Below are 15,010 nucleotides of genomic sequence, written 5' to 3' on the forward strand. Positions count from 1 at the left end.
TAACTTTTTAAGCAAAGGTATTTTTATATTTTTTTTATAACTAATTTTTGTTTGTAGCAAATATCCATTTTTAATATAAAAATTCCATATTTTCTATACTTGCTTTTTTTTACATAATTTTTAATAAACAAGTTTAATAAACTTTGGGGACAGTAAAAAAAAGATTTATACCATTAAAGCATTACAAACTTCATTATTCTCAAAATTTAAATTTGACTTATAAATTTTAATTGTAAATTATTGCAGAATATAATGCTTGCTCTTTTTTTTTAATATAAATTTTGGTATCTGTCTTGGACAATATTCAATTTTTTGCAACTACTCGGTATTGGCCGAGTATCTGATCAGAATTTGGCCGAGTACCGAGTACTCGGCAAATTGGCCGAGTATGCCGAGTACCGAGTAATTACCGAGTACTCGGTACGTCTCTAGAAAAAAGTGTATTAGCTGCTTTGTTTAAAAGGTGCTGCTTTTTTTAAGGATAAGTGAGGAATATTTTATTCCTAGAAATCAGCTTAAAATATTTAAAAAATATTTTTGAAACAATTTGCGATTTTAGCTATTTTTGAGAATATTGTTCAGGTACTAGAAAGTAGTATGGCTATATGGGAAAGTAGGCTCGTTTAGTTCTAGACAGAACTTCTTGTTTAAATTATTCCACTTCCGTAAAAATGAGTTGAAATCTACCTGGAAAAAAAGCTGGGGGGGGGGGATGTTTTAGGGGTATTTTTCTCTCATTTGAAAGGCTATCTATTTGGGGGGTATTTATGGTTTTTAGGGGGTGGACCCTTGCTCTTAGGGGGGCACCCCTGTATTTAAGATGCTAATTTGCATCTTTAGAGAGAGTGAATCTTTGTTTTCTGGAATTAAAGTAAAATTTTCAGTTGATTATTAAAGCATAAGTTTATTAATTTGTTAACTGGGTTGCCCACCTGGGGGGGGGGGTATTTTAGGGGTATTTTCTCTTTTTTGGGGGGGCTTTCTATTTGGGGGTGTATTTATGGTTTTTAAGGAGTGGGCCCTTAGGGGGGGGCACCCCTGTATTTAAGATGCTAATTTGCATCTTTAGAGATAATGTACCTTTATTTCTTTAATTAAAGTAAAATTTTAAGTTGATTATTTAAGTTTATTTATTTTTTGAGTCAAACTCTCGCCCTGTTTTAATATTTTCTTTTTTTAACTTGTATGTTAGAAAATTTTTACACGTGTATTATCTGTAATAAAAAGGATTTCAAAGCAAAGTTTTATTTTTTGTTATTTCTAAATTGGAAACAAAAAAATGTATTACTTTAGATGAAGTTTAAAAAAATTTCTACACGTCATGCAAATCTAATAACAAATACGACTCATTATACGACCTTTAAGGTTTCAACTATGAATAATCAAAAGTTTAAACCATGTGTACATTACATACAGAATTAATTTTTGCCGAAAGTTTGTCTCTTTCGAAAAAATCTGTCGAAATAAAACAATATTTTAATGTTTCATTTTATATATAGCACAATTCCTAAATTAAAATATAGAGGCTCTAAAAAAGTACATTTGAATGTACTTAACATGTTTTTAAAGAAATGATATGTGGAACAAGTTTGATTTATTGTTTTGAAATGGCGTTGTAGAAAAATATGCGAACATGCAATGCAATCGAAATGCCGGATATCCGACCCGGATATCGGTATCCGGCAAAATCACTATCCGGTGCATCCCTAGTTCTGGATGGGAGTTGGCGTATCGCAATATTCCTCCCACGAACATCGCAAGCATGTTCAAAGGGGTTAAGGTCAGGATATTCGGCTGGCCAACTCATTCGATGAATATCTTCGCTTTCCAGATACACCTCAACCAGGACAGCCCTATGTGGTCGGGCAATTTATCCATAAAAACAATTTCAGGGCCAACAGCACTCCTGAAAAGATGCACATAGAGTTGTAGGATCTCTTGCCTGTACCTCTGGGCTTTCCTGGAACCAGTGTCAAACACATGGAGTGGTAGGCGGGTATCTTGCATGATTCCTGACCGAATCATCACTCCCCTACCAACATAATGGCCCCTTTCCATATGTTACTGGGAAGGTATCGAGTCCCAGGTTGCCTTCATATGAACATTTGCCGAGAATCAGGTTGTAGACTGAATCTGGACTCGTCTGTGATAAGAACATTGGCCCATTGGAGCTGTGTCCAGTCTTAGTGCTGTCTGCACCATTGTACACACTCTCTTTTGGGGAAGGGAGTGAGTGGGATGCAAATGGTGGGCTTCCTTGCATACAACCCTCTTTCACCTTGCCTCCTGGCAACTGTCTTCCTTGAAACGAATATTCCTTTGGCAGCAGCAAGGTCCTTAGACAGTCGAGTCGCTGTAGACGTCCTCTGGTGTTTCTCTGTAAGTAACAAATACTTGTCTTTATTGTCTTCTGGACATTGTCCCGTTATTTTTAAACTGACCTCGCAAATTCCAACCAACGCTTGGAGTTGCACTGAATTCCCTAACAACCTGAGCTTGGCCCTGTTCTGCCTCAATTCCAAATACAATTCTCAACCTCATACCTTCGTCTAAACGTAATGTTTACTCATTTCACCTAAAAATCAACAAAAAAAAAAAACAACAAAATTATTGAAGATACACAATAGAAATCGTTACTGTGTTGCAGAGTGGAATGAGCTAAGCAGCTGGCTGCAGACTTATAAACTTCCTTCAGCCTTAGCAACACCCACAAGAATACGTTAACTCATCTCAGCGACACCAGCACCATAGTGCTATTATATGGAAACCAACTGTCTTGGTTTTATGTGATATTTTCCGAAAAATGTGTGAAAATGCCTTCCATCTCTTAATTTTGTCCACCAGTGTACATTCATATCAAAATTAAATGAAGAGCATTTTGATATAATAACACTTTGAGGATGCTTTCTTAAATTACATGAATTGATATTTTTGCTGCAGTGCAACAATGCCATTTTGCAATGTTTTTCATTTGAATACTTTATTCTATTATTTTTAACAGGAAGTATTTTTTAGGTTACTGCAACATCAGTGCGCCTTATTGATCGACCTACCAAGCAGCTGCTTAGCCAGTGGAATCCCCCACCTAATCAAATCATATGTGTAGTGTCCGCTAATATGTCTCAATTAGTGTGTGCAATAAGAAATGAGTTGTATTATTTTGAAATTTTTGAAAAAGAAATTAGACCGTCAGGGTAAGTATTATTCTATGTTAAGAGTAAGAAAGTTATGAAAGCCAATATTTCTTACAAAATTTCATTTAGGGTAAAATTTAGCAAAATTCCATATATATATATATATATATATATATAGCAAATTATATATAGTATATCTCTAAAAGCATCTGTGTGTTTGAACTCGTAAAACTCGAGAACTACCCGGCCGATTTCGCTGAAATTTTCACAGTTTGTTCCTTTAAGTCCTGAGAAGGTTTGCAGACCAGTTCGAAAATGATTCGATGAATAGTTCTTTTTTTATTTCACTTTAGACCCAATTTTTACATAAATTTCCGAATATGGGGGTGAAAAATTACTCACAAATAGTAATATTATGTATCGTTGGAAAGAGAAGAATTTTCTGCGTTCTACGCAATTTGTTCCAATGCTCTAACTTCATTGCGGCGGGAGTTTTTTACGTTTTTAGCTCGAATTTTTTTTGGCTTAGCTAAAATTTAGGCACTACTTTCTTCATGAAATCCATCAATAAAAAGTGAAGGAATTGTCCCACAGTTTCCTTTTTGACAGCAATTGGATAGAGCTGCTTTTTTTACTCCAAATCTAACTAGACCTATGGTCGAAAGTTTAACCCTCTATCTCCATTAGAAAAAAGTTACAAGCGAATTAAATGAAGTTCAAAAATCTCTATTCAAGTTTTTAACCATTTTATTTTGCGTTTCCACGGTAACGTTTTTTGAATCCATTGTTTATTTTCATCCTTCTCATTTTCAATTCTTAAACTTATTTTATTTTGTGTTTCCATGGTTACGCCTTTTAAATCCATCTTTCTCATTTTATTTTAATTCCTTAAAAGTATTTTAGTATCTGTCGTCATTGTTTGGCGAGAAAATTTTGCATGATGGTTTTTTTTCTTTCATTTAGTCCTGGTTATTGAAGATACTTCACTTGACGCAATGATTTTTTTTCAAGGTAGACCGGGCAAAGCTGGGCAACGCAGCTAGTATGTATGTAAAAGACTGTTAAGGGAGAACACAAATGTGTTAAACACTGTGATTAGGAGTTTTTATTTTATTTGAATTACATTAGGAGTGATTACATTTTATTTGAATTAAGGTACTGAGAACAAATAATGTCAGTATGTAGTTTTTAAAGATTGAAAAGGAAAAGAATCTGTTCTTTAGTTCTGAATGGCTCGGATATATAGTGTATGTGACCATAATTATAATAATGTTGGCTCTCTTTTTTTACTTTCTTCTATATCTAATATATAGAAGAAAGTATTGGATTCGTGCAAATTTTCGAATTTCGAATTTTGACGGATTCGAACGTTTTGAGGTGTGCTGAGTCCATTTCGACCATTTTTGGAAAATGTCTGTCTGTCTGTATGTGTGTGTGTATGTGTGTCACGTCTGTGTGTGACCAGTTTTTTGTGGCCGCTCTACAACAAAAACTACCGCATGAAATCGAACGAAATTTGGTACACATATGTGCCCCTATGTGAACTTGTGCCCATTAGTTTTTGGCGCGAATTCCTCCAAGGGGGGTGGAGCAATGGGACGTTTTTCGAGTTACGCGTGCTTGCTATTACTCAGGAAGTAACTGACGGAATCAAACAAAATTTGGTCCATATGTTGGTATTAACAGGAACAGGTGCTGATTCAATTTTGGTGTCAATAACGCAAACGGGGGTTGAGCTATAGAACGTTTTTTGTCGTCAATTGTGACTGCTGTATCTCAAGAAATAATGAACGGAATGAAAGAAAAATTTATCGGCAAGTAGCCCTTAGTGGGTATAAGAACTGATTTTATTTTTGTGTCAACAGCTAAAATGGGGGTAGCGCAATCACCCGTTCTTTTTTTCCATTTTGAGTGTCCTATCTCAAGAAGTAATGCTACGTTCTGGTTGAAATTTGGAATATATGTGAATCCATGTGTAAACAGGCTTTGGTTCAATTTTGACGCCGATCGCTCCAAGAGGTGTTGATTTTTTTTTTTTTTTTTTTTGCGAATAAAAATATTTTTATTAATGCAACAATAAGAAAGATAAATCGTAATAGATTGTCGTCTGCGTATTTCTCGTGATTTTAATTGTATGGAAATGATAGGAAATATTATCTCAATGATTTAAAATTTTTAACTGTTGCCATCTTATGTTTGTTAACAAATAAAATATTTGTAATTAATTCAAGCAAGGCTTTTAAAAAAACTTTCAATTTTCGCTCTTTGCTTTGCTTTTGCAATAATTCAGACATTGGGATAGTCGTCAAGTTTTTGCATGTGTAATTTTGTTTTTGTTGGGAATATTGTTTCCTCGTCAAGCATGGGGAGGGATCAGAAAAAAAAAAGAAAAATATAGAAGAAAGTTTCGTGATGGCCACAACATACTAGTTTAAAAATGACACTGAGTTTTAAGCCAAACATGCAAATATATTTTCTAACTAGAAAATTTCAGTCTTTTAAAGTGTTTTCAAAGGCGAAAAATTTTTTTTAAAGTTTAATTGCAACTATAAATCGACTTGAAGTCTCACTCCCAATGTAAAAAGTAGAAATCATTCAATACTGCAATGTGCGTGTCTTACTTTACTCGTGTAGTGTGAATTTTGAGTAAAATTTCATGCTTGAATAAAGGAAAAATGTGTTTTTTGTGTGTCTGTGCCCTGCATCCAGCTGAGCCCCTCGTGTTTATCGTCATTTGTGCTCTCCTGTTCCGTGCATATAGTATTAAAAACTGTTTATACATTAAAAATTGCTTATATATTTTGAAGGGAGCCCAGTGGGGCAGTGTTAGCGCTTCGCGCTCCCACGCTACAAGCCCTATTCCTATTCTCCGGTTAGGCGTAGTTGACTCAGCCTTCAATGGGTCGATAAAATGAGTACCAAGTACTTGGGAACCAAACACTGGGGGTTCCGCATTAGGCTGACCACCTAACTGGAACATCTGCTTTGCACCCCAGAGCCTCTGGTCATGAATACTGAGTCAGGCACAGCAGGCCTTGGCCCTTACGGGCTGCTGTGCCACAGGGTTTGGTTTTATATATTTTGAAGGTGCATAGAATTTGTTCTGGGATGTGTAGGAACATCCTTTGTAAATCTTAAGTTTTTATTTCCTTTAACATATATTGTTTTTTATAATATTGTAACCAAATTTTTTGAAACGGAAATGAAAAATAAAATTACATTGAATTTTATCAATTGAATAAAAAAAAAGTTTATTGAAGACAGATTGTGCCAGAAAGCAAAATTTCCCAATGCTATCTGAGATTAAAAGTTTTTTTTTACTAACCTCAAGTTTTTTTCTCTAGTCAAGTTTGTTTTTTTGTAATTTTATAAGAAATATGCTTTTATTTATAGGCATACAGTTATGGATTATGAAGTAGCTTGCTTGGACATAAACCCATTGTTTTCATCAGAACTTACCCAGATATGTGCAGTAGGTCTGTGGACAGATATCTCTGTGAGAATATTAAATCTTCCATCACTTACTGAATATCATAAAGAAATGCTGGGTGGAGGTAAGTTTATTTTTTTTCCCGACTGGGTGTGCGCAACGCAGAGGAGGGTAATTTGTTTATGAATCTATGTATGCTCGTTCCTATGGCGTTGTATAGGCTAAACCCCTTGGCCGATTTTGATAAATCTTACGTCAATCAATTTGTCTTGGTAGTGTCACTAAACACATGATAGTAATCAAAATTCACCATGTCAACAACCAGTTGAAATATTGTAAGTTCGGGATCATGTCGCACATTGCCTGCTGCACAACATGTGACAAATGCAAGTAACGTTTTCGCTGATTGAATTTTTTGTTTGCTAAGTCTACTAATTCGATTTTCATTTCTAACGTTTGGATTTGTTTCTGTCGTGATTCAGGAGACTGAGTTTCACGACATGTACTCTCTTGACAGACTTTTTTAGTTTTGGGAGAAAGATTTGACTGAGGACTTTTCTGCGCTATATGTTAATATAGCTGTGGTTGACTGAAGTTCGCACATTTTTGCTAAATATCAAGCATCTGTAGCTTTAAGACGTGTAAGGTCCCTAGAGGAACTAATAATCAGTAGTTTAGACCACCGCCAGTTACTTAATAATCCTCACAATCTAAACTTTCTCAATAAAATGACAAGATTAAAAATTTGCTGTCTTATGATTGTAACTAAATCAATGAAAATTAACTTAAAAATGTAAAATAAAAAAGAATTATTAAATAAAAACAAAAAACCCGACTGCCCCCCCCCCCCCGCCCCCAAAAAAAACTAAAAAGGAAAAAATATAAACCCAGTAGTTTAGAATTTTATTAAGTATTACTGAATAACTACTCCAATAAAATAGTTTTATAATCGATACACACTTAAGACAAATCATAAATTCAAAAGCAGAATAGAAGGATCAACAGTCGGGGCCCATTTCTTTTTGACCAATCAAGGATCGCCGTAAAATCTGAATTTGCCCCGACTGTTTATCCTTCTATTCTGCTTTTGAATTTATGATTTGTCTTATGTGTGTATCGATTATAAAACTATTTCATTGGAGTAGTTATTCAGTAATACTTAATAATATTCTAAACTACTGGGCATATATTTTTTTCTTTTTAGTTTTTTTGGTTTTTAGGCCGTCGGGTTTTTTTGTTTTTATTTAATAACTTTTTTTAATACTATTTATCACTGTAATATCGCATTTTCTAGCTGTTCTTAGTTAAGTTTTATTAATAAAATTGTGTTCATGCTGTATTTCTAGACATCATACCTAGAAGCATTCTGACAACTACTTTTGAGAACATGCATTACTTACTTTGTGCTCTCGGAGATGGTTCTTTATTTTATTTTTCAATAAATCCTGAAAGCGGCCATTTGTCTGATAAGAAAAAAGTGAGTCATTAAAAAGTGTTATGTTTTTTGATAAGCTTTTTATGGGTCATTCTCCAGAAATGTAATTTTTGAATGCAAATATTTTTCATTTTTGAAACCTTTTGTTTTCTTTTTTTTTAAATTCTAACATGAAGATGTTACCTACTAAAAGTAACCATAAACAATGGCCCAGCTAAGTTTCAATCATTTTACTCATAAATAAAAGCTAAAAAAAAACTTTTAATATTTAAAAATCAAAGCCGATTTAATATCAAATTAGAATTTTGTTAACTGTGTAAACAATCAGCTATTTTAATGATTAGTGGGAATATGATATTAAGCTCTCTTAATTAAAGTACAGCTTAATTAGTTGTTTCAAATGTATGTTTAAAAATATTATTTAGTAAATTTGAGAATATACTGGCAATTTATAATTTGGTAGAATGCCTATTATTGATGTATTTCCACATCAGTGTCATTATTTCTGAGTGAAAATCCATCATTTATTTTCGTCTCAGAAATAATGACACTGATAAGGTCTGTCACAGAGGTGAGGAATTTTCCGTTAATAGAGGCCTAAATTTTTCGGGGCAATTTTTTTTTTCTTTGTTGCTACAATCTGTACATGTTAAGCATATGAAAACATGTCCACTTCATTTTTTACATTAATTTACATCCCTTAAACTCTAGTTCACGCAGGTGAAAAGTCAGGGTAACCACACCAAGTTTTTAAAACAAAATCTTATCTTCTAGTTTTTGGACAAAAATCTCACAACTTCAACTATAGCTAAAAATAAACAAGGGGCTTCTTTGTATCATGGAAAATAAAATTTGATATCTTTACTGCCACTTGTTAACCCGTTCGGGACGGCAGTCCGCAGAAGATAGCGCTCCCTCAGGACAGCAGCTGTTACACGCGGACTGTGCGCACAGGCTGGGGCAATATCTCCCACTAAGCCTAATACGCAATTTCAGAAAGTACGCATACATAATAATGGATAAAATTTATACTTTAAGCAGAAATGAAGCCATTTTTTAATATATGATAAAATATATCAAAATTTCAATCATATCAAAAAATTGGATGAAATTAATTAATGTTTAACAATAAAAATGCAAAATATATTGTTTTTCACAATAACTAAACGTACCAAAATTAAACAATATATTTTCTACAAAACAGGAAAAATATTTGCGCCTAATATTATGAAATACTTGAAGAATATTGTAACAATATTTTAAAGCCGCATGAAAAATTTCAAAGCACAGATAAATGTGCATTGAGCATTTTACACTCATACGTAGTGTTACGTCTTTTATTCTGCTTTGAGCAAATTACACATCTCCGTCTAAGTTCTTTGCCTTCTTTTTCAGTGTATGATTTTCGAAAGTAACTACTGTATGAAGAACTCCAACAAAAATAATTTATAGTTGTTTCAATGTGACTCAAAAGATCCATAGATCGATCAGTCATAAATGAAGGTAGTTCCTCCTCGGAAAGATAACGTGTTCACCATGACTACCAAATGAACACAAAAGTAAAACCCCTTGCTAGAATATCTCTCCTCCAATCTCATTATAAATGGAACCAAAACTAGAAAGACCCACTTCAAAATGAGTATACGTTTCCCTTCTCATTTGCGAGCACATGTTTGTATTTTCTTTCACAAAATCCAGTAAATCACAGACACTTGACTGACCCCATTCTGACGTCAGACAGAGAAATACTAATGCAGGAGAGCAATTAATTGAACGGAACATGGATAAGTAATGCCATCTAATAGTAAACATCTTCCAAATCCAAAACATACAATAGCGTCATTAGGCCCGCTGCTTACTACTTACCGTAACGCACAAATGCGTTTTTCGTCTCTGAAGAACCACCTAGCGCTGACGCAAAGATGCGTCGTTCATCCCAAACAGGTTAATGAGGAATGGCATTTTGCGTTTAGGTAATGGAGGTGAGAATTTATTGTGTGACATAACTCCTTGTCCTACTAAAACAAACTAAAATGCAATATTAAAAAATTAAATATCCTTAAACAATTACTATTTGAGACACTTGTGAAAGGAATAATAAATAAATAAGTATATACTTTTAATTAAACAAGTTATTAAGCAATATAAACAGTTACACCAGTTGTGTCGCATGCCACAGAGATGAGAATTCACATGTTGTGAACCAAAAATATATTAAAATAAAATTATCAAAAACTTGTTGGCAGGTTTAAATAGATATATTTTTGATGAAATTAAAGCCGTGTTAAATGAATTGTTCTTTAAAATTTTTACTATAAAAGCCAGGTGACAGAAAAGTTACACTTTTTGAAGAATGGACCCTTATGCCACTTATAATAAAGTTGACTTTGTTGGTATTTCTTTGATGTATCAATATTTACTTATAATTTATTTTTGGTAAAATTCTTGCAAAATTGGCAAAGATAAAAGCATGTCATATTTATTTCCTCCTTTGAAATTTAATGTTTTATTTTTCTCTTATGCGTACGAATTCTAGAAAAAAAAAAAGAATCATAAGCTAGTTTTATTACCATACGCATAACTAACTTTGCAAACTATTAAGAAATACAGACCCTAATTTTAAGTGAATCATGTTCCAGATGTAAATTGATACTTTTACTTGTTTGACTGTATAGTGAGCAATAAACTTTTTAAAAGTAATTAAAAGGAGATTTTATTCTTTCTGTCTTTTACATTTCAGATATGTTAATTTACAAAAGAATTGAAAAAATTTTTAGGTGCTGTTTGAACTTGCTTTACTATGCATCAATGCTAAAATGTTATGTGCATGTGCTAAAAACATAAAGTCTGTGATTAGTAAGCAATTTTTTTATGTTTTAGGTCACTCTAGGGACACAACCTACTGTACTTAAGACTTTCCGTTCTATGGCTACAACAAATGTTTTTGCTTGTTCAGATAGACCTACTGTAATTTATTCTAGTAATCATAAGCTTGTGTTCTCCAATGTAAATTTAAAGGAAGTCAGTCATATGTGTCCGCTGAATTCTGAGGGTTATCCCGATAGGTAAGAGTTGATACTTGGTTACTGAAATTTACAAGTTTACGAACAATGCATGCATTTTTTGAGTTTCTTGAAGATAAAGTTCCTTTTAAAAGAATAAATTAAAATGAAAAATTTACTTTTTTTGACATTAAATTTGACTTGTCTACTTTTAGCTTAGCCCTTGCTAATGACAATACTTTATTAATTGGCACAATCGATGAAATTCAGAAACTTCATATTCGAACAGTTCCTTTAGGAGAATCTCCTAGGTATGTTTTTTCTCATTTATTCTCATGGGCTCTGTACTTTGAAAATGTTTTGAAAATGCCATGTTTTATTTTATAAACTTTAATTAAACTTTGTGTATTGTTTTTTATTCAGGATGAAATAAGATTCTTAATATGAGATGTAATCCTACTTTTGCATTCACTAAAATAAAATGTAAACAAAATGCTATTGACTGTTAGTTTAAGGACAAAAACACTCTTAAACAAAAAATATTTTTAAAAAGGCATTCCTCTCCATAAAGGTTTCTATGTCAAACATGCTAAAATGCTTTTGCTCCCTTGCTGTCCTTTTCTTCCCTCTTTTTTAACGCCAATGAAGGGTAAGAGGGGGATTATAACCTACTTGAGTTTCAATTTTCCCCCCTTTTTGTAATATTCTATCCTATTTATAAAGGCTCTAATTTCAACTTGCTTAAATATTTGAAAAGGAATTATTAGTGTTAAGCGATCATCAAGCTCTGTTTGAAATGTTAAATAATATTCTTTAAAAGTTTACGTTAAAAAAGGCTTTATTCTTTAATAAAAATGTGTATAAAATTTTCAAGATAACGAAGGATTGAATCATTTTGTGTGTGTCCAAACGCTGTTTGTTTTGGAAAAACTTTCAAAAAAGCAACACACGTAGCTCTTCTTGTGTTGGAGTACAAGGCAAAACTTTAATTTGGGTTAGAAATTGGCTGACTGGGATGAAATAAAGAGTAATTATTTGTAGTAATCATTTTTAGTGGGTTGATGTTTTAAATGGTGTTGCTCAAGGTTCAGTTTTCAGGCTGTTGTTTTATTCTTAGTAATGATATTGCTGGCAAAGCTTTCTGGGATCACCAATATTTTTGCTGTTGACATTGAATTTATGGGGATTGTTGCAATGAAAAACAAGTCAAAAACCTCCAAGAGGGTTTTGGTCACAGAATGGGATGGTGGGGGGGGGGGGGGGCTTTCATGTTCTACTGATAAAGACTGACTTGACTCTTGAATAGAAGACACATTTTATACAAATATATTTTGCTGTTTTTACTGTGTACTGTATGTTTTATAATTTTGGAAAGCATATTTTGGGAAAGTATTAAAAATACACTAATACTTTCAGTTTCATAAGATATATCAAAAGTCATTGGTTTTTTTTAACAATGCAAATAATAATAATAATCTTGGACTTTTTTAAAAATAATTTGTTGTTTTGGGTACATGTGTAATTCTGAATCATGTAGGAGAATATGTTACCAGGATGAAACTCAAACATTTGCTGTGATAACATCTAGAATAGATTTTCATGATAGTTGTGGATTGACACCTACAAGGCGCAGTGCAAGTACACAAGCTCAAAATATAACTACCAGGTAAATATTTTATTCAATGAAATTTAAACATTAAAAAGATGGAATTTCACTGTATTCTTATTTTTTAGTTAACTCTGATCTGAAACAGTAATTTTTAATGTTCAAAGTATGAAAATGTGTTTTCTACATGTTTGTTTTATTATGTGTATGCAATAGGACTTGAAATGTTTTTGCTGAGATTCTTGATAAATTCATGCTAAATTAAAAGCACTGCCCAATAAATTCTAAATGTTATTTTTTCTTCTTTGCTTTTATTCTTTAATTTTCATTGAAAAATATTAGTTGTTAATTTTTTTTTATTTTATTTTTTTTTTATTTTAGCAATAGTTCAAATTCAATGCTTAAGATAACCACCAATCAAAACCAGTCTGGCTCCAGTGCAGAAGAATGTGGACAAGAAGTAGATGTAAACAATTTATTAATTATTGATCAGCATACATTTGAAGGTAACTCTCTTTGCATTACTACAACTTTCAAATTCGTCATTTAGAAATTTATTTTTGTTTGAAATCAATAATGTACATCTATTGGTTTGAGAAATGTGAAACAAAAGGCAATGAAATAATATTAAAATTTTATTGCTGTGTGGTTTATTCCCAAAATCTTCGGTTGCTCCATAATTTGATTTATCTTTAATTGGTCTTAAATGAATTTTTACTACTTCAGGTTTTATATTATTTTTTGTAGAAGAAACTCAAGCCTTTATATTTTGAAAAACACTTATATCAACAAGTAGTTTATCATGATAATCTAGACTATTGTCTGTTTTTCACGAGAAGGCACTTCGCCTTGCCTTCTCGAATGCAGAATTCTATTTTAGGCGGGGGGGGGGGGGGGGGGTGATCAGTAAACATATCCTTGTGCTTGTAAATGAGACAACCAGACAACCTTAATTTTGACGTGCATTTTAATGTGCAAAAAAAAAGTCTTAGTGTCCTTTACATCACTTGCCTCACTTGTCTGTTGCTACTTTGGTTATTCTTACATTTTAAAAACTGCTGCTTTTAAGACAAAATGCTATGATCCGAATATGCCTTCTGCCAAAAACAGTGAATTAGAATCATCGAACACCACGTGACAAAGGCGGAGTCAAGTGCCTTCTTTTGGAAAACGGACAATAGTTATGTTGAGTGATGTTTAAGCACCTTTCGGTAAATAATTGTTAACGATACATAAATAATGTGCAAGTAACGAGTAAACATAGTCCTTGAAAGAGTGCAAAAGTGAGAGAATCCCACAGTTTCAAAAGAAATCTTGCATAAAAAAGAAGAAAAAAAAGATAGACTGTATGCGATATTCTTGTTATTTTGTTTTGCCTATTAAATCAAATCACTAAGGACAAAAACTGAGAGAAAAGGCAAAAAGCTGAGACAGCAAATCTCAAAACCTGACTCTGCCAAACTTAGCCTTTCGTTGTATATTTTCCTTTCTAATTGTTTTCCACCTTCTGCTACCACTTATCCTACAGCTTATCAATCTGTAAACGATCTTCTGATGCCAACTATTATTTGGTACCTTAAAGGCTCTACAATCCAGAAAAAACTTGAAAATTGAATTCCAAACACCTGAACCTCAAGCTGATTTAAATATAACAAACATAAAAAGATTATAAGATTTGAAAAAGCGAAATTAAAACATTACTGTAGTAGAAATAAAGTAACTATTAGCTAAACTTTACAATCACAAAAGGGAACTATCTATGAATATTTGAATTTCAAAAATGGACCATTTTCATGTATGTGTACTGGAATATCACTATGTGTTCCTGAAAGCGGGTCAAAAGAATTCACTGTTTTCACGAAAAAGAGTGTTTTTAAAATCATGGATCCCCGAATGGATTGATTTTAGAGCAATAAATTTCTTTATATGTAAGTGAAATTCCAAAGCATTGTCAGAACTAAGACAGTGGGGAAGAAGGGGGTAAGGGGGGAGGCTGTTCACCCTATCAACACAAAATGAATTTGGTAAGTACCAATTTTAGAGTATGCAATGATTTTCACTCTTAGGAATGCTGCAAAATGCAAGGACTTTACATGTCAGATTCATTAGTTTTACTGCTTTTCTGTATACCTAGTTTATTGCCTAAGTCTGTTGGAGTGGCTTGTTTTCATCTAGTCACTAGATATATTTATTTCCGGAAACACCTGTATAAAATTGGAGTGAAGGATTAGCCCTTTGTGTTGCCAGGGTGAAACGGACAGTGATCTGTTGCATTGTTAAAAGAATACTCACCTATTGTGAGTGTAATTGTGCCAAAAGTTGCAAGAAAGAATCGATTATGTAAGACAACAAAAGCCTTTATTGAGGCAAAAATGTTATGTAAATAAAACATTAAAAACATTT

The 15,010-nt window shown here is 32.8% G+C and overlaps 1 protein-coding gene across 1 annotated transcript in view; it reads left to right on the forward strand.

Annotated features, from left to right (window-relative positions):
* LOC129225072 (DNA damage-binding protein 1-like) overlaps positions 1 to 15,010 on the forward strand; it is a 64,943-nt gene that overhangs the window by 27,087 nt on the left and 22,846 nt on the right. The window contains exons 11-17 of the mRNA XM_054859621.1: positions 3,016 to 3,194; positions 6,528 to 6,688; positions 7,911 to 8,041; positions 10,880 to 11,064; positions 11,217 to 11,312; positions 12,539 to 12,667; positions 12,989 to 13,113. Coding sequence (XP_054715596.1) covers positions 3,016 to 3,194; positions 6,528 to 6,688; positions 7,911 to 8,041; positions 10,880 to 11,064; positions 11,217 to 11,312; positions 12,539 to 12,667; positions 12,989 to 13,113 — 1,006 coding nt within the window. The remainder of the gene's footprint in view (positions 1 to 3,015; positions 3,195 to 6,527; positions 6,689 to 7,910; positions 8,042 to 10,879; positions 11,065 to 11,216; positions 11,313 to 12,538; positions 12,668 to 12,988; positions 13,114 to 15,010) is intronic.

This window comes from Uloborus diversus, chromosome 6 (assembly GCF_026930045.1).
Source record: "Uloborus diversus isolate 005 chromosome 6, Udiv.v.3.1, whole genome shotgun sequence".
Lineage (NCBI taxonomy): Eukaryota > Metazoa > Arthropoda > Arachnida > Araneae > Uloboridae > Uloborus > Uloborus diversus.